Source organism: Telopea speciosissima, chromosome 6 (assembly GCF_018873765.1).
Source record: "Telopea speciosissima isolate NSW1024214 ecotype Mountain lineage chromosome 6, Tspe_v1, whole genome shotgun sequence".
Taxonomy (NCBI): Eukaryota; Viridiplantae; Streptophyta; class Magnoliopsida; order Proteales; family Proteaceae; genus Telopea; species Telopea speciosissima.
The window spans coordinates 68,129,218-68,153,789 of NC_057921.1; the positions used below are offsets into that span (position 1 = coordinate 68,129,218).

General features: G+C 40.3%; 4 protein-coding genes across 4 annotated transcripts; 2 read left to right on the forward strand and 2 right to left on the reverse strand.

The window, feature by feature from the left end:
- Positions 1-71: 71 nt before the first annotated feature.
- On the forward strand, positions 72-4,500 carry LOC122666093. Its single transcript, XM_043862203.1, has 5 exons — positions 72-396; positions 2,417-3,013; positions 3,161-3,918; positions 4,030-4,215; positions 4,306-4,500. The coding sequence occupies exons 1-5, from the start codon at positions 72-74 to the stop codon at positions 4,498-4,500; spliced, it is 2,061 nt and encodes a 686-aa protein (XP_043718138.1).
- An 8,051-nt stretch (positions 4,501-12,551) lies between these two features.
- LOC122664474 (caffeic acid 3-O-methyltransferase 1-like) lies at positions 12,552-14,899 on the forward strand. The gene is made up of 2 exons (XM_043860303.1): positions 12,552-13,016; positions 14,221-14,899. The coding sequence occupies exons 1-2, from the start codon at positions 12,595-12,597 to the stop codon at positions 14,897-14,899; spliced, it is 1,101 nt and encodes a 366-aa protein (XP_043716238.1). The 5' UTR covers positions 12,552-12,594.
- Positions 14,900-16,529: 1,630 nt separating this feature from the next.
- Positions 16,530-17,992, reverse strand: LOC122664476 (protein CURVATURE THYLAKOID 1B, chloroplastic-like). Its single transcript, XM_043860305.1, has 6 exons — positions 17,714-17,992; positions 17,504-17,607; positions 17,248-17,334; positions 16,940-17,002; positions 16,760-16,797; positions 16,530-16,644 (listed from the first exon to the last, which is right to left on the reverse strand). The coding sequence occupies exons 1-6, from the start codon at positions 17,892-17,894 to the stop codon at positions 16,587-16,589; spliced, it is 531 nt and encodes a 176-aa protein (XP_043716240.1). The 5' UTR covers positions 17,895-17,992; the 3' UTR covers positions 16,530-16,586.
- A 4,230-nt stretch (positions 17,993-22,222) lies between these two features.
- On the reverse strand, positions 22,223-24,255 carry LOC122666094 (transcription factor bHLH57-like). The gene is made up of 6 exons (XM_043862204.1): positions 23,838-24,255; positions 23,574-23,801; positions 23,204-23,312; positions 22,785-23,047; positions 22,479-22,563; positions 22,223-22,413 (listed from the first exon to the last, which is right to left on the reverse strand). The coding sequence occupies exons 1-6, from the start codon at positions 24,144-24,146 to the stop codon at positions 22,223-22,225; spliced, it is 1,185 nt and encodes a 394-aa protein (XP_043718139.1). The 5' UTR covers positions 24,147-24,255.
- Between the last annotated feature and the right edge of the window lie 317 nt (positions 24,256-24,572).

Genomic DNA, 24,572 nt, shown 5'->3' on the forward strand with positions numbered 1-24,572 from the left:
ATGCCGCATCACTGAGTGGTGCCAAATGGCAGCTCTGTAGTGGCTGATTGATGGTTAGGTAGTTAGCACAAATGGATCGTGCGCTTTTTCGCCTCGGACGAGTGTCGGCCTCTCGCTCTTTGCTCTTTTGCTCTTTGGACTTCGGAGGTGGACTCAGCGCCTCAGCGAAGGCCGGAGAGATAAAGTGCGTGTGTGTTTGTGCTCTCGTGCGCTTGAAAGCCTTTCTCAATTCTCCACCACAAACTCAGAGGAAGGGCCGTTACAGGTCACGTCTAAATTCCAACTTCTGGTGCTGGGCTGCTCAGGCCCAGGGAAATCGAGAATCTCGAGATGTCTCCCCAGTCCAGCGCCTCTGCAGCACACCCCTGAGCTGGAAGTCATCGAGCAAGGCTGCAGGCATCAACACATGGCCTGGGTGCCATTCGAACGAATTCAGCTCTCTTCCCCGTGACGCAAGTTGGAGGTATAACTCATCAGAAATCGATTCACCTGTGAAATGATTCAAACACCCTTATTTTTGTTGGATTAGATCTTGCAGCTCTCACCACGCCTAGAGGATAGCCAAGTCCCATTGGAATGGTGAAAAACAACAACACTTTTTTCCATTTCGAGGCAACTTAAACTGGGCGAAAGTCCATTGTTAAAATTGCCAGTATCTCAAGATATTAGATACAAAGCTAAGATTTATTGAGCTTTCAAATAACAATTTAATCAAGTCTTTTTTCGTCAATTTAAATCTTTCTTTAAAAGTGTCAATTGAATTGACTCCTTAAATCTTAACGATTCCTAACCAACACTCCAATTTGAAAGCTCTTTTTTCATTTAATCACTTGACAAAGTAAAATTTTTATTTCATTTTAATTTATTTCTCCTCATTTTATGAAACACCTACTAATAATATCCTTTAACGTCGTCTTCTTCTTCTATTTCCTGCAACCACACCTCCTGCTGCAACCAACCCACCCACCCACCCATTCCCTAACCCTTTGAAATTCATGCCACCCCCACCGTCGAACTCCTCTCCACCCTAGCCCCTGCCATCCCTGTTCTACTTCTTCCTCTCTCCAAAGAAGAAGGACTTAAGTTTGAGAGTTGAGATTTCACATATTTTTCGGAAGGGTTTTAAATAATAGGATCATAATCAGAGCCATCTCGGCAACTATGACCGTAAAACAGAGCTGAATCAACTCGGTGAAGTGTTTTGCAACTTCAAAAATAGGGGAGAAACAGATGGTTTTAGCTCCGCTGCAGGAAACCCAGGTTTTTTTTTTTTTTTTTTTTTTTCTGTTTTTGGGAGATCTACTTATGATTTAGACATATCTGTAAGTTTCTGTTCCCAAACCTCTTCGGACAATCTTCTTCAATGTTCTTCTTCGTTTCACATTTTCTTCTTACCCTTTTCTTCCTCCCACACTACCCCTTTACAAGCGGCGGTGGCGCTTGCGCTCCCCCACTGCCAAACTCCAGAGAGCGGCGGTGGCGCTTGCTCTCCCCCACTGCCAAACTCCAGAGAGCGGCGGCCGGTGCAAGGGTCAGAGCAACAGCAACACAACTTCTTCCAGTTCCAGGATCCTTCGACGACCGGCGTGCAACTTCCAGTTCTGGTACTCCTTCGAGCTGTAGCCACCTTCTGGAAATAGGTTAGATTCTTAAAGCCCTCTCTCCCTCTGCGTGTGAGCTACGTAGCTATAGATACATGCGGGTCTGTAGTCTGTACGTCCAGACCGTCTTCTAAAGACTACGACGTTCATCATAGCCCATCATTTTAGCTTGGTCCAACAAGCTTTGGTGTTGTGCTTTCTGGAGGCTAGGCTCCTGGAGGACACAACGTCATCTCTAGAATTTTTGGTGTGAATCTTTTTTCTTTTCATGCTCGATTGAAAGCCCTTCAGGCACCTTGTCTGGCTTCGATTCATCAGCTTCTTCAACGACGTTCAAATGTCCATCACCGCCTTAAAATCCCCGAGGACATTGCAAGATCTCAAGTTTCTCAATTGCCCAATCCCACCTGTACACTTCCCAGATGAATTCATTTCCAATCTCCGCTCCTGCACCTGCATCCACAATCTCTATAAGTTAATTTGGCTGAATCTCACCGATCTATAATTGTGAGTGTAAGCGATGGTAGGGACGGTGGCCTGAGTTTGTTCCCTGTTCTATTTCTGAGGGTGGGGCGTGGTGGTGGGTTGGGTTGCAGTAGGGGGGTAGAGGGCGGTGGGGTTGCAGGAAGAAGAAGAAGGAGAGGGCTAAAAGTGTAATTTCATTGTCCTTAAAGGGTAATTTGGGTATTTAGGATTTTTCTAACCCATGATGTCGTTCCCTAAACGATGGTGACTGACTAACGGACATGGGTTACTTGTAAGAAAATGTAAAATGCAAGGGTGATCTTTTTGCGACAAGCCTGAGTTAACTTCAGTTTGCTTTGCCGATGATCTTTTTGTTTTTGGCAAGGCTTCGTCGCAAAATGATGCTGCTTTGAAGGTGTTGCTTCAGGATTTCTCTTGCTTATCTGGGCTCAACATAAATCATGGCAAGTCTTCCCTATTCTTTGCTAATTGCTCGGGTGGGACTCAGGCCTTGTTTGAAGACACTTTGGGCATTGCTGCGGGTAGCCTCCCTATTACGTACCTTGGTGTACCAATTGCTTCTCGTGGATTGAAGGCCAGTGACTTTCAAGTGCTTATTTCTAAGGTGGAGCAGAAAATTTCTACATGGAAAGCAAGGGTTCTCTCTTTTGCCAGCCGAGTTGTGCTCATCAAATCTGTTGTTATGGGGTGCATTTCTCACTGGGTTAATGTCTTTCGCCTCCCCCAACACACTGTCGATGTCCTTGAACGGATGATGGCGAAGTTTTTGTGGAAAGGGAACTCGGATTCAGGAATGCACAAGGTTGCTTGGCCAGCTGTTCATCGACCCAAGGAGGAGGGTGGTCTTGGCCTTCATCGGCTTCGTGACTGGAATACTGCTGCTCTTATGCGCCATGTATGGTCTATCTCCTCTTCAGATAGAAGTGGTTGGTCTGATTTTGTTAAGCACAGGTGGCTGAAAAGGCATTCCATATGGTCCCTGTCGTTACCTACGTAGTGTTCTACCACTTTTAGAGAGATACTACGGACGCGACATATTGCAATTGGATGTACACGTCATCTTATCAACACAGGGAGGGAGACTCTTTTGTGGAGTGATCCTTGGCTGCCACACGGCCCCATTGCTAAGCCTGGCATGTTGATTGCAAATGCTCTTGGCCGATCATGTTTTGACATTGTTCACTCGATCCAGTGTGATGATGGTGTCTGGGATAATTCGGTGGGTGATGTGGCGCTACTTGATAGGTGGGATGAGATTGTCAGTACCAAAGTTCATAGGAGGTTTGAGGGTGATTTGACTGCCTCTTCAACTGGGAAGTTTACGCTCAAGTCAGCCTGGGAGTCTGTTAGAATGCATGGTGGGGAGGTTGGATGGCATCGCCTGGTTTGGTTCTCCAATGCTCAACCAAGATTCTCCTTTGTCACTTGGTTAGCTGTGCTAGGGCGACTAGCCACGCGTTGTTTGCTTGCTTGTTGGGGACTGGTAAGTAATATTTCCTGCTACCTTTGCCAAGTTGCTACTGAGACCCTGGATCATTTACTTTTTCAATGTGCTTTCTCGTCGGGTATTTGGAAGTCTATTCTGCGCCTTAACGGATTTAGCAGAGAACCCTTGGGCTCGTGGGGGGAGGAAATTGATTGGTTAGTAGGCCACTTTGGAGGGGATTCCTTCTTATGCCGTGTTCGCAAGTTTAGCTTCAATGCGGTTGTGTACCGCGTTTGGCAAGAAAGGAATGCAAGGGCTTTCCATATGCGAACATGCTCTGCTGAAGGTGTGTTCCGTCGTGTTATTTTGGATACCCAGGCAAAGTTTTTCGATCTTCCTTCTCGGGTAATGGACGATAGTCAAAATAGAGCCTTTTTTTATGGATGGGGTATCAGGGTTACCCTTTTTCGGCCGGTGGCTACTATTTTTACGTGGGCCCCTCCTCCCCCTGGCTAGACTGCTTTGAACTGTGATGGTTCCATGAAGAACGGGTTGGGTGGTTATGGAGCAATTGGTAGAGGCTGCCTGGGTGTACCTGTATTTGCGGTGGCTGGTAGGTTGCTGGAGAGCAACGTGGTCATTGTGGAGCTTCATGCGATCATGCGTGGCCTTGCGAAGGCTAAGGAGATGGGCCTTTCTCAGGTTTAGGTTTGCTCAAACTTGCAGGCTGCTGTTCAAATGATTGTGGGCCAGTACCAGGCCCCTTGGTGTGCTTTGTGGTTGATTGAGGAGATACGAGGGTTACGGGACGCGATCCGTAATTGTTCCTTTTGTCATCATGTTAGAGAAATTAACAGCTGTGCGGACTACCTGGCTGGATTTACGTACTCTCCCCAAGAACTCCATTTTTGCCCTCAAAGCCTTCCTGTGGCACTCTCTGAGCTTGTTCAGAAAGATGCCACTGGGAAGAGGTACTTCAGACTGTAATTTTCATATTATCTTATAATTAATATAAGCTCCCCTTTTAACCTAAAAATAAATAAATGCAGGGGTGTTCAAGTAATAGTTTCAAAAATTAGGATTATAAAGCAATTGGCCCATAGTACAAGAGGTGTACAAGTTATTTTCCCAAAAATAAAATATGTAAACAAGCATCTAGGAAGGAATCTCATTTTGGATGGTTTATTTATGCCACTGGGACTATAGAAAATCTGCTTGTTAAATAGATAAAGCACCAACCATTGGGCTACTATGGGCCTACATGATAACACTTTTGTTTCTGGGCCATGATTCTATTATAGAAATGACTTTTTGTATTTCTATTACTAGGCCAAATTTCTGGGCAAAAAAACACGTTTGGTAACACATAATAATTTCTAGTTCTCGGCCAAAAAAAAAAACAAAAACGCATTTGATATGCACAATCATTTATGTTTCTAGAACTTCTATAAAATTTAAAAAATACCATTAAATACCCCAAAAATTAGTGGAGATGGGGGTGGTGGTGGCGGTGGCGGTGGCAGAGGTGGATGTGGTTGGGTGTGGTGTGGTAGTGGTAGCAATGGTGGTGGCGGTGAAAGAAAATAGTTCCCTAAAATTCTAATAATCAGGAAGTGATTTTCTGTTCAAGATTGTGGCCTATGCTAGCACTTCCATATGTCTATCTCTCTCCTCAAAAGGAGGAGGCAAAGATGTATTTTCATATGGAAAGAAGGTGCTGGCATAGATCACATTAACGGACAACGTTCTTTTTCCCTAATCTTATACTAACTTTTTTTTTAATAAAATATTATAATAATTAATATAGTATATACAAGAGGACATCTTAAAATAATTAGTGAGATATAACATTGAGTTGACAAGTGAAGAGGTGCACATGTTCCATTTCCTTTCTATGTGGACAATTACAGCCCAATAGTTCAATGCCACGTGGTTAAAAGAAGCCACTTTTGCAAGCCTTGGTCACATTAAGAAATGGGCCTCCTGCTCTCTCATTTTGCATTATTTGGCCCACAAAAGTTTTATTTTCTACCTGGTCCATTTGGGATTGTACTCTTTGCCTCGTTGCCTCTTTGGACTGCCTGGAATTTGCACTCTTTGCCCCAACTAGGTTTTGTACTACTCGGCCCAGTTGAGTGTTATATTCTTTCAATCTCTCGTGATAACAATGGGAGAAAGAATGTTAATTGGTGGCATAGCACGGCATGTACCTGTGCCCAGGCATAGTCACGTATGAAATGACTGATACACCTTTTTGGCAAGACAGAAAGGACCAGAAGTGCACTGATCATTTTATGTGTGGCTGTGCCTAAACACAGGTACACGCAGCTATGCAGCACCGGTTAAAGTTCCTTTTCCCACAATGGAATTTTCCAGTTTCGTTTGACGAAAAGAAAGATTTCTGTGTAGAGAATATCAAATAGGGGGACTTTGGGGTTGCAACTGAAGCCTGCTGGCCTGTATGGTTCTGAGTTAGCCAAAGCATGACATCTGGTTGATCCAAATGGCCAAATGGACCTATGATCTAATATAGTAACCAGAGTTGCCCAAAATGGATCAGTTCCTTCGTGGGGGCTGTGTAATTAAACAGCATTTTACCCAGAGATTGAAGGGTTATCTATGATTTGTCCCCAAATCAAGTTTTTTGTGGAATTATTAGTTTAGTAGAGCCTTTTGGGATTTTGAAATTCAGGAACTATAAAAGTGAAATCATTTTGTTGGTGTTAATTGCCAATAGAAAGCATATGCAGGGTATAGATCTTCTTTACAAGGCTGAATCTTTTCCAGATAAAACGACTTCTAAGCTGGTTCACCTTCACTATCAATCTGTATTTCTTAGAACCAACAGAGAAGCTGTCAATACCATTTGAAGTACATTTTCGATTATTGGGAGGAGATCGTTGGAAAAACAAGTAATTTCTCATTTGTATGTATATGAATGAAGATACACAGAGACAATCAAATATGCATACAATAAGAACACATTGAAACAAATCAAGTCAATCTTTCAAAAAAAAAAAAAAAACAATTTTAACATGAAAAACCTTTTTCGAGATAAAAGAAAAAAATCACAGGACTTTGTCTAGATAAAAGCTTTCGCTATGAAAACTAATGAGATTATAAATCTCATCTCTAGCCAATACAAGAGACCACTAAACATTCTCTTGGATAACAAGCCAACTCTCCAAACAGGATAGATTTACATGAATATAGTATTCTCACAAAAAAAAAAAACTTATCGTGACAAATAAAAGAAAAATCTTAGTACCTTCTCTTCTTTCCTTAATAGAGACAATGCTGTCACGCTGCAACCTAATATGAAGAACACAAGAGACCACCTTCTCTTCTTCAGTTTTCTTCTCTCTACTCACTCTCACAGAAATATAGAGGAAAAGTTCCTTTGCATCTTTCAAGTAGTACTTACTTTCATTTAAGACCTATTGTTTCTCAGCATGTAAAGGTTAGGTGCCAACACCTGAGTCAAGTGTACGTGATCGGCTCAAAACCGTTCAGATGGAATCCACTCTGTGGGATCACATGAGGTGGATTCCATCTGAACGGCTGTGAATCATTCTCGTACATTCACGTATATGAACATGAGCCCAACTCGCCAATACTTGTCCCATTTTGCTTCCATAAATATCTCTTTAATATCAGACTTGGGACAACTCGTTTCCCCCCGCTTTTGTTTCTTCTTGGTTATTTTCAGACTTTTGAAACTTATCTTTCCTTTGGCTCTATTTATTTTGGTATACTTGAAAATTTTCACTTCAAAAAAATTGACATGTAAAATTCTACACGTTGAAAAGTGTTCCAATGTTTTTGTTTTTTTGTTTTCTTTTATAGAAAAGAGCATTGAAAATTTTTTCAACATACAAAATTTTATATTTATGAAGTAAAACTTACCAAAGAAAGTTTTCCAAACGTCGAAACAAACGGAGCCTTTGGGGATTTAGTTAAGTATTCGGTTACCTAAAAAATAAATCCTTTAAATGGCAGCAAATGAGAGAGATGCCATGTTGGTACCTAACCCATACATGCAAGTGAGTGTAAGCGCAGAAGATCAACAGGTCTGATTTGATCCATTTTAGGTTTCCAGCCGGTTCTAGTATAAATCATTGGTTTAGTCTACTTTACCTTATCTAAGCAGGTTTTGTATTAAGAAATAGGAGAAGTGTTTTCTATGGAAGAACGTGGCCTCTACACATATGTGGGGGTCAATGGGAATGCACATAGAACCATCAATATAGATGATATTTCTATTTTTCATGTGGGTGGGACAGTCATTTTGTCCTCTCTGTATCTAAGTATAGACACCACGCTCTTTGATGGAATTCTTTTTTCCTAAAAATATATTCTAAGACTAGAAATGATCTTGTTGTTTGCGTGGATCATGCGTTAGGAGATAACTTTACGACTATTTCAAAAGGGTATGCTATTTTCATTTTTCATTGAGATTCTTTATTCATAAATATATTGAAAGGCAAAGGAATGATGTTGTTGTAGACGTGGATCATGGCCGAGGAGGGCTCAAGATGATTACAGCTCTTTCAAAGGGGGTTGCCATTTTCATGGAAGTACAAATAAAATATTTAACTCCGTTCCGTTTGCAAGTTGAGAGAGAGGATGATGATCATGATGATGAGGCTGGCTCAAGTTCTTTTACGAAAACAAATCTTGTGCCGCTCAAGCAAATCTTGTACGGGCCTGAGCCTCACAGATGGAATCCAAGAGTGGGACTCACCTATCTTGGATTCCATCTGTGCGGTTCAGACAGTACCAAAACGTGAGCTGCACCCAACAGAAATGTTGGGTTACTATCATTTTGCAGAACACATTCTAAGTTCTAGATTGTATAATGGAATGATTAAAACACTACTTGGTAGAACGGCCAGGGAGTGGACTGGATGGGGGTTCCTCTGTGGCGCAGCAGGGCTTGCAGCGTACATTAATGGATGGCCAGAGCGGTGTTATTGGATATGAGTTAATGTCTGAAGAAGATCACTTGCAAATTAAGGTCTTGGTGCTTTGGGGATTCACTGCAAGTCTTTGGTTTATTTGAGGACAATATTTACTTGGAAAATAACTCTAGCTTGGAGATGATAAATTCTTACTTTGATGATTAATCTCTGTCTCTGATTCGCCGCCGTGAACATCTTAATTGAGAATCTCTTGAAGCTGCCATCAAACTTGGAGAGTTTTTAATCTTCTGATCGGAACATGTACACTGAAAACGAGTTTAAACTCTTCGAATTTGATTTAGAAGACCGTTAATGAGCATGAGAAGGATGAGAAAACGGAGAAGATTCTTCATTATCACAATAATTCAATTTACGAGTAGAAGAAGGACAACGACTTCTCGATGCACAAAAAGGGTTTTCTGGGACATGTCTGACGGTAGTGATGGAGAAAGGTACAGACTAAGCAGTGTAGAAGCGTGAGAAACGAAATATAAACGGACAATTACATGATTAATTAGTTTTGGGTTTTCATTTATAAAACTGTGCACCCTATGTTTGAGTTAACAAAAATAGACAATAACAAGTTAAGGTTTACAAAACTGAACAAAATAGTCTCTCCCTCCCACACTTATTTTTTTAGATATTTTTACCCCTGACCCCTGTCATTGCTCTCTAGTCCAGACATCCTCTGTTCCTTGCAACTCTACCCTTGTCTCAGTTACCACCAGTCTCTGCTACCCAAGTAATAGAGGGGAAAAAAAAAAAAAAAGAGATTTTTTCAGAGGGAAACTGTCGAGGAAGGAAGGAGAGTCACTTTTTTGTCTAGTTTTGTAAAACTAAACTTGTTTTTGTCTATTTTTGTTAATTCAAACATAGTGTGAATAGTTTTGTAAATGAAAACCCAAAAGTAACTAATCATGTAATTTTCCCAAATATAAATTTGAGAGGAAATGGGATAAAATGATAATGGGCTTCCCAAATTAAAGGTCCATAGGTGGGATTTTTCTCTTCTCCATTTCCCAATCTTTCTAGTTATTTTCACACCCTGAGAGTGGTACAATCAAATCTAACGGTCTACATTTGAATCTCTCAATTTACTTAAGAGTTAACTCTAGTTGGTGTAACCTAGAGACTAATCAAGGTTGGTGTAACCAAACCCACCATTAAACCGTGGTTAACATAAATTCAAACTCACTCGCCCCCATCTCTTTCTCTCTCTCCTATTTGCCTTGTTCACACGATCCCTCAATATTGAAATCAATGGATAAATACAATTTATAGCGAAATCATTATTACAAATCAAATCATTATTTATCATTATAAGGGGAAGATAATTAATATTGAAATCAATGGATAACTAATCAAAGAGAAGATAAATAATATTGAAATCACAAAATGAATCTTACTATCAAATCATTCATTTAACTATCCAACTAATTTAATATACTGAACAAGGAGATCAATGAAAGCATTATTACAAATCAATTTCCTTATTCATAACCTCAGGCTCAATTGATTTGTAATAATTCTTCTTACAATTATAAATCTTCTCACTAACATTGAAATCAATAGATAATCAATTCACCTATTCATAATCTCATACTCAATGATATGTTTTTTTTTTTATTGGTTTCATTTGGTTCAATTTTTGATTTGGATATTGATCAATTCGATGTAGTCCTATTTTCAACTGGTCTCATCATACCCTAGTCTAAAACCAATCCAATAAAGATCGATTCGATTTGGTCAAGGTTTTTGCCGATCGATTTTATTGGTTTAGACAAGGTTTTGACACCCCTAAATGAATGTGATGTTTTCCAAAAAGCACAAGACAAGTCTTAGCCATTGTTTTACTTTTTTTTTTTTGTAATTTTAATCATATGTTCATATTTAGAATTTGGAGAGTGCACAATAATGTCTAAAATACTAGTATACATGCATAGACGTACACAAAATGTGTGCCAGTAAAAGAGATATGTGATTAAATTAGAAAAATTTGGCACATAGCAAATATATGTGAATAATAATTCACATTTTTTTTTCAACAAGATTTTCTCATAATTATAAAACAAATATTTAAAATAAAAGAAGGGATCTTTGGTCAGGCGGAGTTGGCGGATGGGTTGGTGAAGAAGACAGGGTTTCCCTGGGTCCCCAGGCTTAAATCTCAGGACCACAACAGAAATTGAAAATACTCATCTTTTCCTTTCATTTCCAACTTTAATTGAGATATCTTTCTTGATGGAAACATTGAGTCTGTGCGTTTGCAGGCTTTGTCCACTGTTTTCACTTTCAGAACGAAAGAAGGGAGAAGGGACAAAATCATTAATGGTACACTTGTGAGGTCTGAATTCTTCTTCGTTTCAGTTTCTTTTGCTCTCCTCCTATCTTAATACCTTCCACACTACTTTTCCTTCATTCCTTCGTGTTACAACCAACAAGAACCTCAAATATAAATAATAATAAAAAAAATAAAATCACAATATTCGGTGAGCTTAAAAAGGACAGCACCAAGAAAAAAGAAAAAAAAAATAATTAGTGAGACTTAATAAAAAAGGGGTACTATTTTCTGGGTGGGATGCAGCCATGTAGAGGTCATGCCGCATGCCAGTCAATGAGAACACTTGTGATGGCATAAAAGGAGGCAGAATTTTTACCATACATGGGGGCATGGCGATCATTCTGACCCTTATCGTGCGTAGGCGTGAATGACCCCTGCATCCCACGTAGAAAACATTCTCCTAATAAAAAATAACCAATTGGTTTATTGGTTGTGTGGATTTTTTTTATTTAAAACTTCTAAAACCAACAAATAAGTAAGCGAAGTGATTTTGTTCTAGAGTGTGTGGCGTACATCAACGCTCCTATGTGTCTATCCGTCTTCTCTAGCAAGAAAGGGTGATGATGTTTTTTTTCCTCCGCACATACGTGCAAGTGCATGTACATGGGAGACAATCATTTGTCCTATTATTGTCATTTATAAGGTGGAGAGGAGTATTTATGGATACAAAAGGAATCGGTGGCTCCCTCTCACATGTATGTTTATGTGTAGATGATCCAATCTTGTTTTTTCATATAATAGAAAAGGAGACAGACAGACACATTGGAGCGTTTAGATAGGAGGACCATGGTTCGTGATCTCGGTATCGGTTGGATCAGATCGGATTAGGATCATCCAAACTCGAGCAAATATGACACTTTTATCCTTATTTTCTTATAAAAAATTAATATTTTTTTTAATATTTTCACCATTGTCCGTATAGTTGGATCAGATCGGTATTGGGATCGGTCTCGGCCATTACCGATCCAATCCAGCCAAAATCGGCCGATCCGATCCGATCCGATAACTCAAACCATGAGAAGGACACCCTTTTTTGTTAAAAAAAAATAAATAAATAAGAGAGTGGGGCATGATCATTGAGATGTGCAGTACGAGGCATTATAACTTGTTCCTGATGTTTAAATATTAATTGGTGTTTTGGAAGAACTTCACCTAATCCTCCCTACCCACCGTATAATGGAGACAGCAAGATTTTTAAATACTATATAATCTAGTCAATGATGGATCCAAGCCATCCGATGGGTCATGGGTCAGTGACTCGATTATTCTAGCATCAAAAAAAAATAAAAAGGTTTCCCTTCCTTCACTCTCAGACTCTCTCACCTTTCTTGGTTTCTTTATGATGGACACCACAACATACATATTAAAAGTATTCAAGGTGGGGTTGGTAGTACGTAGTGGTTGGTGGGCTCCTGTATTTTAGTCGGAAAATGTATACTATACTAGCATGGTTGATGGTTGTTGTGCAAATGGGATGGCATTTTATATTAATATTAACAGCTCTTTCTTTCATTGGGAAAAAGTAGGGAAAGTGTAAGAGTTTGTATTTTTATGGTAAAATATAATTAATAGAATTGGAGTTTGGTATGTATAATTGTATATAAACCGTGGAAACATGATTTCCTAGCCAGGCAGGCTGGCAGGCAGCACAGCAGGCCGGAAGAAGAAGAAGAAGAAGAAGAGTGATTGTGTGAAGGTGTCTATATCTCTCTGTCTGTGTTCTTGATATTTTAATCAAACTCCAAAAGAACAAAAGACCAAAAGCCCAAAAATCAAGTAATGGGTTCAGTGGAGGAGATGAGGTCGCTGAGCAAGGAAGAGCAGGAGGAGGAGGAAGCATGTATGTTCGCCATGCAATTGGCCAGCTTTTCAGTGCTGCCCATGGTTCTAAAATCGGCGGTAGAGCTCGACCTTTTTGAGATCATAGCCAAAGCAGGCGCAGGAGCACAATTGTCAACAACGGAGATCGCCGCTCAACTGCCCACAGCAAACCCAGAAGCTCCGGTGATGCTGGATCGTATGCTGCGCCTTCTGGCCAGCTACTCCATCCTCAGCTGCTCTCAGACCACCCTCGAGGACGGCAGCCCCCAGAGGTTCTACGGTCTCGCTCCAGTCTGTAAGTTCTTGGTCAAGAACCAAGATGGAGTCTGCCTCACTCCCTTGATTCTGATGAATCAAGACAAGGTCCTCATGGAGAGCTGGTATGTACACGCTCCATCATCCATATATTTATATATCCATCAATTTGATCTTCTGCCTTTCTTAATTTCCCTTTTCTTCATTCATTCATTCATTCATTTGGATTCTGACTTATTATTGCTCCTTTTGTTTCTACACCACCGAGTTTCAAAGATTAAAAAAACAAAACAAAAAAAGGACCCCTTTCTCCAACACCCTTTCATCCTACCGAGTACCATTGCTTCCCAGCCGGACACGACATGCAGGGAACTCAGTCCCAAAAATTTAACAGGTGAAGGGATTGGTTGCTCTGTTTTCCCGAGGATTGAAAATTTTGATACCTATTTATTTTTGGGGGGGAATCGTGTCCACATTGCACTCAGCGTTAGGAAATGGTTTGTGTGAATAACTATTCTATGAATCATTAGTAATACATCTAGCTTAATTACTACTTATCACGAATAGCATAAATAATAAAAATTGTTATCACATCCACATGAAACAAATACTAGAAAGGGTAAAAGAACTCTGTAAGGGGAAGGGGAAGGGGAAGGGGGAGGGGGGGAGGAGTATGAGAGATCCGCCCAGACACGGGGCGAAATGATCATCTCACCCCTATGAAGAATGGAAATGTCCATGTTAATGATTTAGGATGTTCCCTTAGCCCCTGCATGTGCAGGGGCAATGCTCCTCCACAGGGATCTCTCCCTCTTGTAGAAATGGCTAAAACAGGAATTAAAGGAAGTGCGGTTTGGTCTCTCACTCTTTTCCCCAATATTCTACAAAGGATGTGGCCATTCATTAAGAAATGGTTAGTTTATGTAGGATAATTATTGTGGGTTAGAAAACAGCGAATCATGTGGGTAGCAGATCTGAACTTGAAAACAGCTATGTATGTAACAGGAAGAGATGAACCGTGAATGAGCTGGGAGGGACCATAGTTTCGAGAAAGAAAAAATTTTTAAAATCTGATACCGTGTCAAGAAACGTGAATATAAGTGAGTAAAAAAATTCCAGTTTCTCGTTCTAAGGAAGCTGTTACAGGAAAGAAAGAAATTGAATTCAAACTACATAGTAGAAACCAGCTTGAACTTTTCCACTTATTCACGTTTTTCTTGACATGTTTATGGAAGTTATGTATGTATATATGTATATATATATATATATATATATATATATATATATATATATATATATTAACGTTTTACTTGCTATACATTACGTTAGGTACTACTTGAAAGATGCAGTGTTGGAAGGTGGAATCCCTTTCAACAGGGCCCATGGGATGACATCGTTCGACTACCACGGCACAGATCTGAGGTTTAACAAGGTTTTCAACAATGGAATGTCAAATCACTCCACCATCACGATGAAGAAGATCCTCGCAACCTACAAGGGCTTCGAGGGCCTCACTTCCTTGGTGGACGTGGGTGGAGGAGTGGGTGCAACACTCAGCATGATTGTCTCTAAGTACCCATCCATCAAGGGCATCAACTTCGACTTGCCCCATGTCCTTGCCGATGCTCCCTCCTACACGGGCGTCGAACACGTCGGCGGTGACATGTTTGTCAGCGTTCCCAAAGCCGATGCTGTGTTCATGAAATGGATCTGCCATGACTGGAGCGACCAACACTGTCTTAAATACCTCAAGAACTGCTACGATGCTTTGCCAGAAGACGGCAAGGTCGTCGTGGTCGATGGTCTCCTCCCGGCCACCCCAGAGACATCACTTGCTGCCCAGAGCGAAATCCAGATGGACATCATCATGTTGGGACACAATCCGGGTGGCAAAGAGAGGACCCAGAGGGAGTTCGAGATCCTGGCCAAGGGTTCAGGCTTTCCTGGCTTCCGAGTTGCCTGCTATGCTTTCAACACTTACGTCATGGAATTCTTGAAGAAGGTCTGAACCGAACCCGCCAGGCCTTTTGATTAGGCCTGAGCCACCATCGTTCCATGCATACTCCACAACCAAACTGTACTACTTCTACCCAATCTTTCATTTTTCTGTTTTAGAATATAGCTCTATCTCCAATTAAGCTGGTGCGCCTGGTCCTCGGGATTTTTTTTGGGGGATTTTGGGAATTAGGCTAGCCAAATAATCTCTCTCACGCTCTCTCTCTCTCTCTCTCTCTCTCTCATTTAATTTCATCTTTACTGTATCCTATTTCCTTTTATAAAATTATAAAGCTCATTTGGGAAATCGAAATGATATTTAAATAGTGGTCTTAAGGAAAAGACACATTATATATATAATCCGTTGGTTAATTAAGCTAGCTAGCTCTCTCCAAACATGATGGTATATAATCGAATCTCTTCAAGAAAACCTATCCTCCATATGCAAATTTAGACTACTCTTCAAATGCGGAACTGACCATGGACCATTCACGATTCTCTTCAAATATATTATCCATGACAAACTTTAGTTCTTGCTTTAAGAAGAGGTGCCAATATGGAAGTGTTTTAGTAAATATGTGCAGAAAATAGAAAGCATCCCTTTTAATTAATAAGTTACAAGCAATGAAATGCCCTCAACCTCTTAAGAAAAATGACTACTGATAATATATTTATAAATTATTTCAAAAGGGATGCCACTTTTATGGAAGATTATAATTCATAAATTAATAACTTGAAAGACCGACAAGGAATGATAAAAGAGCATGCATGCATATGAATTATGACTAGTCCACCGATGGAGCAATGGGCAAATGTTTCGGTCCTTCCTATGACCTCAAAACCACCAAGCTTGTTAAGGCTTGAGATGATATATATTAATGATTGAGATAATTAGTAAACAAATGTAAATTTCATCACGTACCACAGACACAGCTTAATTTTCCAAATTCCTAATTATCTGAAAGTTATAATCCTCGATAGTACAGGATCCATCTATCTTAATTAATTCTCCCATGCTGTGTAGCATAGAACAAGGTGCATTTTAAGTCGAACACACATAAATATTGATTGAAAGAATAGATTTGTTACCATAAAATCAGTAAAACCCTACCCTTCTAAGAAAAAACAATTAATGCCAAATTGGGACACTGCTATGATATAGGTAGATCAAAGATATCTTGAACTGCAAATCCTTAAATCACAAGGGGAGGGGAAATTGCTCCATCAGAACAAACAGACAAAAATAAAAAATAAAAAATTGTTCCCATGGATTAGATTTTTCATATGTTATGCAAGATTTCCCAAGGGTATGAAACCATAAAGAATACCAATTTATGCAGGCCAAATGCAGGGGATATGTTAATAAGACCAATGCCCTCATAAGATACCCGAATATCTATTTTAATTTTACTGTAAAAAATATCTTTATAGGAGAGAGAGAGAGAGAGAGAGAGAGAGACAAGTAGATAAGTAGTAGAGGCAATTAATTATGTTTATCTTGCATGAAGTACTAGTATCTGGTTGATTCATTTACTTTGGGTAGAAGAAGCTTATGCGAACCAAAAATAAGCATCATATACATAACAATTGCATTCCAGATGATGCATGCATGCTGCAATACATATATAGTTAATTGGTCGATCCAGAGCCAAAAGAAAGCTCAGCTAGTCTCCAAGGGCAATGACATCTGTGTTTCATCATCAACTACTCCCAATGATGTCTTTGTAAGTGTCCTTTATTTTCTTGATCAAAGCTTCCCTGGAATTCCATATAACCCATTAATTGTTAAAGGGTATTAATTGTTAAAGGGTGGGTGTCCATGCATGTTTATCATATAGGATGCATGGTGAAGTGAAGGGTCATCAATGCTTACCGGTCGGGTTTGAAGATCAGGTTCCGATATGCAAACCACTGCAAGGAATGGCAAGAAACAGCATTTTCTTCAGTAGCCTAGCCTGGAAAACAAATGGATTCCTCCTTGTTCTTCTACTACTACTACTACATGGTGCCTTCGTACTTTGGTTATACAAATCCATAAAAACTGCCAACTTACCCCGGTGTAACCGATTCCAACGAGCTCCAGGACACCTGGAACTATCGGAAGCCTATCGATGGCCTGTTCATAATTTAAGGGGAAAGATTAGAGTACCAAAAAAAAACATAACAGAGAGAGAGACAACACGATTGAATCTTCAAGAAATAAGTAATGTTTTAGTTTGGAATTCCAAAATCCTTCCTTTTTAATACGTAATTGTGCAAGCAGAACAACAAAAGAAAAAACAGAGTAGGCACATACCCATTAGGAACTTTATGTGATAAGGAGAGAGGAGGTAGGAAGGAAGTAAGGAAATAAAACCTCACCGAGATCATGCCAGTGGAGCCCCAGACCGCAATAGCACCAGCAAATGTAAGAGAAGTCACAGCATATTTGTCTTCCAGTTTGTCCCACTGCACATTATCAAAATTGCCAACTGTGGATAAACTGAATACCTTTCCAAACTCCCACCTCTCCCTTTCAGAAAACCCAAAAAAGACTAGGAAGGGAAAAGTACTAATGTTAAGTACAATTAATGGAAAAGAAAAGACCAAGGTGAGGTGAGGTGAAATGGGTCCTTACTGCTTCTCGAATGGAGTTCAAGATCTCCGGCAGCTCAGCTGCGGCGACTTCGGCGGATGTTTCTGCAGTGGCCATTGCGATAACATTCCGGGCAATCTTACGGCCTGATTAAATGAGAAAAAGGAAACATTCAATCCTTTCTGTACCTTCAAAAATCTATCATCAAAGCAATTTTTTGTTTACTTTTTTAAATAAATTCCAAAAACTTACAATGGGCAGCAGTCTTCCAGGTATCACGAGTCGACTGGGGATGGTTCACAGGCAGGGGAGGCGTAGGGAGTGTTGGGAGGCTCACACATTGCGGCGATGCGGCTGCCGATCGCCGAGGAGCTTTGCCATCGATGAGGGTTGACGATGAGGAGATGGAAACGGTGGTTGAGGTCGATGCCATTGCTTCCTCACTCTTCCTCTGTGCTTACAGGAACCCAGAGGCCTCACTTGATGATAGAAGAAGAAGAAGAAAAAAGAAAAGGGGGATCAGACCTCAAGGACTAACTAGTGCTTTTTTTTATTTTTCTAATAATTCCTCTTATAATACTTCATGTTGTTTTGGCCTAATGCCTTTCTTTTGAGTTGAGAGAGGAAGAGACTGAAGTAGGATCGATCGATCGATCGATCTCCAATCTTCAATCTTCTTCCCAAAGCGATGGACGACCACTCGTTCCTTTCCGTCATCAGGATAGTGCTGACGTGGTAATCGGATAGGCATCTTATGGCGTTTAACTGGTTCCTTCTTTCTTTTTTTTTTTTTTTGGTAGGAGTTTAACTGGTTCCTTCCCCGTGCATAGATTTGAAGATTATTATTAAGAGTTCACAAGAATTGGGATCCGCTAATATGACTGACTGCATGGTGCCTGTCCCGGAAAACCACAAATATCTTATCTCTTACACTCTCACTCTCACTCTCACTCCCACTCCTTAAAATGGCTCAACAGAGAGAGAGAGAGAGAGAGAGAACATGAGCGGCCAAAAGATACTGTGGAAAACAATAGTATATATATTTTTTTTTGTTAAAAAAAAATAGTATATGGGGAATACATATGATTAAATTTGATATTGAAATTTGACAACGTGGTTAATCCAAACCATACCTCAAATATCCAATAGCCAAATCACATCATCTTGGTATATAGTGCAGATGAAATATATTGCTATATACATCCGAAGTTGATAATCTTTTTGTGGAAATTGTTATTAGGTGTCGTACCTATTAAGTCTAAACTTTCTTGACAGGTGTAGGATGATGGATTGTGTGTTTTGTGTAGAAAATGGTCGTGAAACGGATTGTCATCTTTTTCTTTCTTGTAATCTTGCTAAACATATCTATGCTGTAGGACCATTAGGCCTTCAGACCGAACACCTACATTCTTCTTCTTTAATGCATTTGGTTCAATCATTCATGACGAATGCTTCTTTCCCTCAAGTTGAGTTCATAAGAGTTTTATCTATCTTTGCTATTACTTTTTATTTTATGTGGTTATTGCACAATAAAGTCCTGTTTTTTGGTGTTAAATCTGATCCATATGGATACTGGAGTGATGATCAACCTTGATTCTTAGATGGGTTCATAATTTTAATATCATTATGTCTTCTCAATGTACTACAATTCCTTCTTCTCCTCATGTAGTGCATCAAATGACCTTGTTAGATTATCAAGGACTTCAAGGAAGTGGCAAACCAGTGATTATCTATGATGGGAGTTGGGATCCACATTCTGGAGATGCGGGTAGGGTTTCGGTGTTACTTCATAATGCTACTTTTATCGTGACTTCTATGAATTATGGTGTTATAGATTATGCAGAAGAGTCTGAAGCTAGGGGATTCCTCCAAGGTTTACTGGGCACTAGAAAACAAGGCTAGATGGAAGTTGAAGTTTGGACCAACTATGAATCTTAAGTTTTGTGGTTTTAAGAAGGCAATCAAGTAGAATGGCCATGGACCTTATTTGCTTTCTTATATAATATTTATCATCTTGGTTAGGGATGTTTTTAATCTGTAGTCTTTATAAAGAAATATGTAATTGTAATTTCGGTGGCTTAGCTAAGAAAATGAGGGTGGCTGATGTGCACTTTTTTTTTTTTAATTTATCAAGATTTTGTTCATAAAAAGAAAGTGTTGCTAGAAAAAATCTTGAGCACAGTTCAGGTCCACATACGTGGTCTGACCTTGCGACCTGATCTGTGCCCATATGGAATATTCCATGGGGCCAAAGATGGGGCAATGGATTCCATGTGGGTACGATTAGGTCCCAGGACCATGTACATGGACCTAATCCAAGCTCCAAATCTTTGGGTAACCCGTACGGAGAAGCTGTTTTTTCAAGTATATTTACAAAAAAAACATAGAAAGGACTTGCATCTTTCCTGGTAGAAAAGGACAGTTTGGTCATCTTTAGAACAAAAAGAGTATTGGAATTTCCCATATCATTTCAATAGTGATATGGGAGAGAGTGCCTCATACGATTTGTATATATGAGGATCAACATAATGAAGAGAAACAGAGAATGACAAAAAAGATAGTGTGTATCAGAACAAACAATGTATAATCCATCTTTCTCCTTTCATTCTTATCAATATGGTATCTTAATCATTGTCTTAAAGATCAATTTATTTTTGTTAGTTGTATGGGCAATAAAAACTGTTACTAAAAAAAGGGGAAATATCATCTCGTCCCCTCTAAGTATCTATAATATCAAATCCCACCCCCAAGTTTTGAATAATGATAATGTCCTTTCCTACTTTTGAAAGATTCTATCAACCGTACCCTAAGTGGCTAACGGTGTTAAAACATCAGTTCAAAAGATGATATTACCCTTTAATTGGCTAACCTCGCGTCACCCTCTGATTTTCAAAAATCAAGGGGTGATCTGAGTTTCGTTTGAAAACCAAGGGGTGACGTGTAAGTTACCCTTACATGTAATGTTGCTTTCCTCTTAAGCCAAAGGCAGAAATTTAATTTTAAAATTTTTTAAATTGAACAATTAATTAATAAAAAAAAATCAGATTTTGAATTGGATCTCCACCAATAAGAAAGGAAGATTAGATAAGTTTGAAGAGGTGGGCCATAAAATTAAAACATTAAATTTTAATGGACTGCACCGTTTAAAGCCCGTTTATATTTAAGCAAGTTCATAGCCCGGTTCTACACCATTTAAGGGCCAGTTAAGTTACCTGATTATAGTCCTAAATCCGACCAAACTCGGCCAGAATACTTAAACGAACAGTCACAGTGCAGGCTTTAAGCACCGTGAAGCCCGACTAGGCTCGACCGAACCCAACTGAATGATACCCCTACTTCTATTACTTGTAACACCAAATGGGGGAAGTTATGCTTCACCATACCGTGCAGGTTCAACAACCATACTTGCTAACTTAGGTTACTTGCTAACTTAGGTTATCGAGTAAGTGGTAGCAGTACTACCCTTTAAAATCTTAAACTCAACCATAAACACACCATCTATATCGAGACCGTTGATATAAACACCCATAATAATTTTTTAAGTATTATCGGCTGTTACATGTCTCTTCTCTCTGTCATTTTTTACGTTGGTTAAGTTGGTGAAGCCCACCCCCCCCCCGCGTCAACCAAACTGTAATCGTCTCCTCCAAGGATGACCGCCGAAGAAGTCCAAAAAAAACCGGAATTTACTTGAGACTAAGTCCACCGAGGCCTCCGTGATTATCCAATCACCAATCCGGTCATCACAGCAACCCAAATAGGAACTGCGCAAACCAGCCCCACTATAAGACAGCGAAAATAAAGGTGTGGTGGTCATTTCACAGATGGGTCCCACATGTGAAATCAAAATACAATTACTTGGTTGTTCACTTGCTCTGCACAAAAGATTTCAAATATCCTCTGGTGGAAGAGCAATTCGATCAGTTAGGTCCTTTTTGGGTGTACCGTGGACGTCTCTGTTTCAGTCTCCATGGTTCAACAAGGTCCAGCAAATTATCCGGTCAAACACACAGCCTGCAAATTCAGAGTTCCGTCTGCAGGGGTGAAGACTGAAGAGAAAGAAAAAGTAGACCAAAAACGGAAAAAGTGGAAAATGTGGAAGAGAAAACATAAAAAGCTAGCTAAACCCATCCAGAAATGAGATGAGAGTCAGAGCGACGAAAAAAGAAAAGTAGTTCTGAAATCTGAAATCTGAAGACTGAAGACTGAAGACTGAAGACTGAAGACTTTGTCTCGAAGACATATCATCAATGCCAGAATTCATTGCCATTGTCAACGATTCGAAGACGTCTTTCGAGTTTCGGTGTCTTCCTCTGCCCCTTCCGTTGTTTTTATTTTTCTTTCCCATTTCCCTCCATCCTCTCCCCCCCACCCCCCCCCCCCTTCTCTCTTTCTCTCTCGTTCTCTCTCAATAAATAATGGGAAATATATCTGTAATGCGTCCCAGAACATGTGTCTTCTGAGTTCTGAATCTGCCTTCGATGATCCCAATTCCACCTCCCTTTCCAAAGTAAGTCTTAGAACGGATAATTAATTGTTACGTGAAGGTAAAAAGAATCAAAGGACAAAAACGAATCAACGAAACAAACCAAAACTTCAAATCATCTCATCAACAGAAAAAAGCAAAACATCATCATTTGTAAAATCGGTGACAAAGGCAGAAATTTGAAAGACATAAAAGCCACCACCACGACACCACCCATAGTGGTGGAGAGGAGAGGAGAGGAGAGGAGAACAACAAAGATTCGTAAAACAACAACATCAAAATGATCGTCGCCGTTTTGGTGGATTGTAGTCCTCCATTTGAGACTGAGAATGTATCTGACGCTTTCTGCGCTGCACAGTTTCCATCTTTCTCTCTGGCCAGCCAGTGGCCATCCCCACTTCCCTCACATTCAGGCCGACGGTAAACGGGAGAATCACGTACACAGAAAGAAATGGTGACCATTTACCTTTGAAAGAGGGGAAACATAAAATTTTTTAACAATATGAATTTCCTTTTAATAGCAAATATTACGAACCGTTGATGAGGCTCCGCTGAAGGTTTGATGCACCGCTGTTGAGATCTCGTCAGCTGATCCCAGATTGCACTCATCTTCCATCTGCAGTGTCTCTCCAACATAACAATTCAATTCAAAATTAGAAAAAAAAAAAAACTCCAAAACCAAGATAATAACCAAATTATTCTACCAACAAAAAAAACCAAAATTATAAAAATATATTCTGCAACGGGGAAGAGAATATGGGAAAAGAATTTTTTTTTTTTGTTTTTGTTTTTGGGGGGGGAGGGGGTGAATAGGAAAAGAAGTTGGGGGAAGAATACTTTGAGATTGAAGGAGTAAAGAACGGAACGTTGAGAGGATGTGATGTTGAGGTGTAAGATGGTCATCCTGAGATCTTCCAAAGCAGAAATGGCTCTGACCAACTGCCCTCCCATCCTCCTTGGTAACAGCATCTTGAGATTCACATGCCTTTTCTCTACCACTAACACTTGGATATCCGCCACCGACTTGTGTTCTGCCTTCATTTCTCCTCCTTCTCCGATATCATCGTCTCTCCTACCCTCCTCCTCCTCCATGGATTCGTTAACCTGCAGGTTTGCACCATCGCCCATATTGTACTCGACAACACCGCTCGAATGGGCGATGGCTGATGACAAAGATGATGAATATGTCGTGTACTGCAGCGACGTGAAGAACCAATTGAATGGTTCTATAATGGAGGAATCTTCTAAGTGGTGGCCGTCGTTTCCCGACTTTTTCATTCTCTTCCAAGCCTCGAGTAACTGCAACAACCGCTCCAATTCTTTAATAAAGTCAACGGCACCACCAATGATCGATGCTTGCTCACCCTTCATCCATGCCATAAAATAACCAACCTCACATTATAATCGTTTCCCATTCTCACTGACATCTAAAAAGCCTAGCAAAATAATTTGATAAATGATTTTTCTTTTTGCTCTTCGATCGAAAAAGGGAAGGGAAACATTATTTGGCAAAATTATGGGGGTTTTTCAATTTCCATTCCAACTCTTCTGGGTGGAGTGGGGCTCCCCTACACAGTAGAGAGAGAGAGAGAGAGAGAGAGAGATAGATCGGGGTTTAGTGTTTACCCTTCGAACGAAGGAGGTGGGCATCAGGGAACGGAGCGTGTTTAGATGATCGTTCATTTGACGCCTACGGTTGCGTTCGACGGCGATGTGGGTCATGCGTTGAGACTCCACCTCCTCTTTGGTGTTGCTCGGCGGCCTCGTTCGCTTACGCTTCCTCCTCTCGCAAGTGCTACCCGCTGGGCCTGCTTTGTTCGATTCCTGTGGTTTGCCTTTCGCCCTGCTGCTACGATTCCGCTGAACCCGTCTCCCGGACGATGACCCTGAGTTCCCTCCTCTGCACTTTTCCGGTGACTTTGTTTCTCCATTGCATTCGGAACTCACCACTTCCAGTTCCCGACAAGACGACGATTGGGGTTGATGCGGGTCTTTGCATTTGGATTTAATCGGAGAATGCGGTTCTGATACGTCATTGGTAATGCAGCTCTCCAGTTCCAGTGCTTGAATCCCACATTCTATTTCTGGGTGCTTCTGATTTTGCTGCATTCTCAACAGAAACTCAAAGGAGGAGTTAGAGTCTATAAACGAAGAAGACGAGGATGATTCTAGGCCTCGTAGCATCTCAAGGAACGACATTTTCCCCTCTAAGTAGTAGATGATGTCGAGAATGGTTGTCCTTCTTCCTCAAATCTCAACTTGTCCTGCTTCATAAACTCCTCACGGGTGAAAACCAACGTACCTCCTCCTGCTCCTGCTCCACATTGAAATGTTCCCCCAGTGTACTGCAAGAAAAGAAACGTGTTGGGGATGGGGGAGGAAGCCATAAGCCCACACCCATTAAGTCATTAACTCAGAGAGAGAGGAAATAAGGGAAGAAGAATAGAAGACTGTACCTTGCAGGGATTGAGGTAGGTCGTTCAGTCTCCACAAAGAAAAGAGAATGTACAAGAATATAATGAAGGGATGTTACTGTTAAGAAAGAGCTGCACTGGCTTCTCTTTCCAAAACAATGAAGGGTCAAATATTCAAATTGCATTGAATGCAAAAGGCGCAGGGTTTGGA

Coding starts and splice junctions, on each gene's coding strand:
- LOC122666093 (XM_043862203.1), top strand. CDS start 72: ATGGATCGTGCGCTTTTTCGCCTCGGACGAGTGTCGGCCTCTCGCTCT. Junction 3,014..3,160: donor CTCCTCTTCAGATAGAAGTG/GTTGGTCTGATT, acceptor TTATCAACACAG/GGAGGGAGACTCTTTTGTGG. Junction 4,216..4,305: donor AGGAGATGGGCCTTTCTCAG/GTTTAGGTTTGC, acceptor TTGATTGAGGAG/ATACGAGGGTTACGGGACGC.
- LOC122664474 (XM_043860303.1), top strand. CDS start 12,595: ATGGGTTCAGTGGAGGAGATGAGGTCGCTGAGCAAGGAAGAGCAGGAG. Junction 13,017..14,220: donor AAGGTCCTCATGGAGAGCTG/GTATGTACACGC, acceptor ACATTACGTTAG/GTACTACTTGAAAGATGCAG.
- LOC122664476 (XM_043860305.1), bottom strand. CDS start 17,894: ATGGCATCGACCTCAACCACCGTTTCCATCTCCTCATCGTCAACCCTC. Junction 17,003..17,247: donor GCTCCACTGGCATGATCTCG/GTGAGGTTTTAT, acceptor AATTATGAACAG/GCCATCGATAGGCTTCCGAT. Junction 16,645..16,759: donor CTGATCTTCAAACCCGACCG/GTAAGCATTGAT, acceptor ATGGAATTCCAG/GGAAGCTTTGATCAAGAAAA.
- LOC122666094 (XM_043862204.1), bottom strand. CDS start 24,146: ATGTCGTTCCTTGAGATGCTACGAGGCCTAGAATCATCCTCGTCTTCT. Junction 23,048..23,203: donor GAAAAAGTCGGGAAACGACG/GCCACCACTTAG, acceptor ACCTGCAGGTTA/ACGAATCCATGGAGGAGGAG. Junction 22,414..22,478: donor CGGAGCCTCATCAACGGTTC/GTAATATTTGCT, acceptor CCTCTTTCAAAG/GTAAATGGTCACCATTTCTT.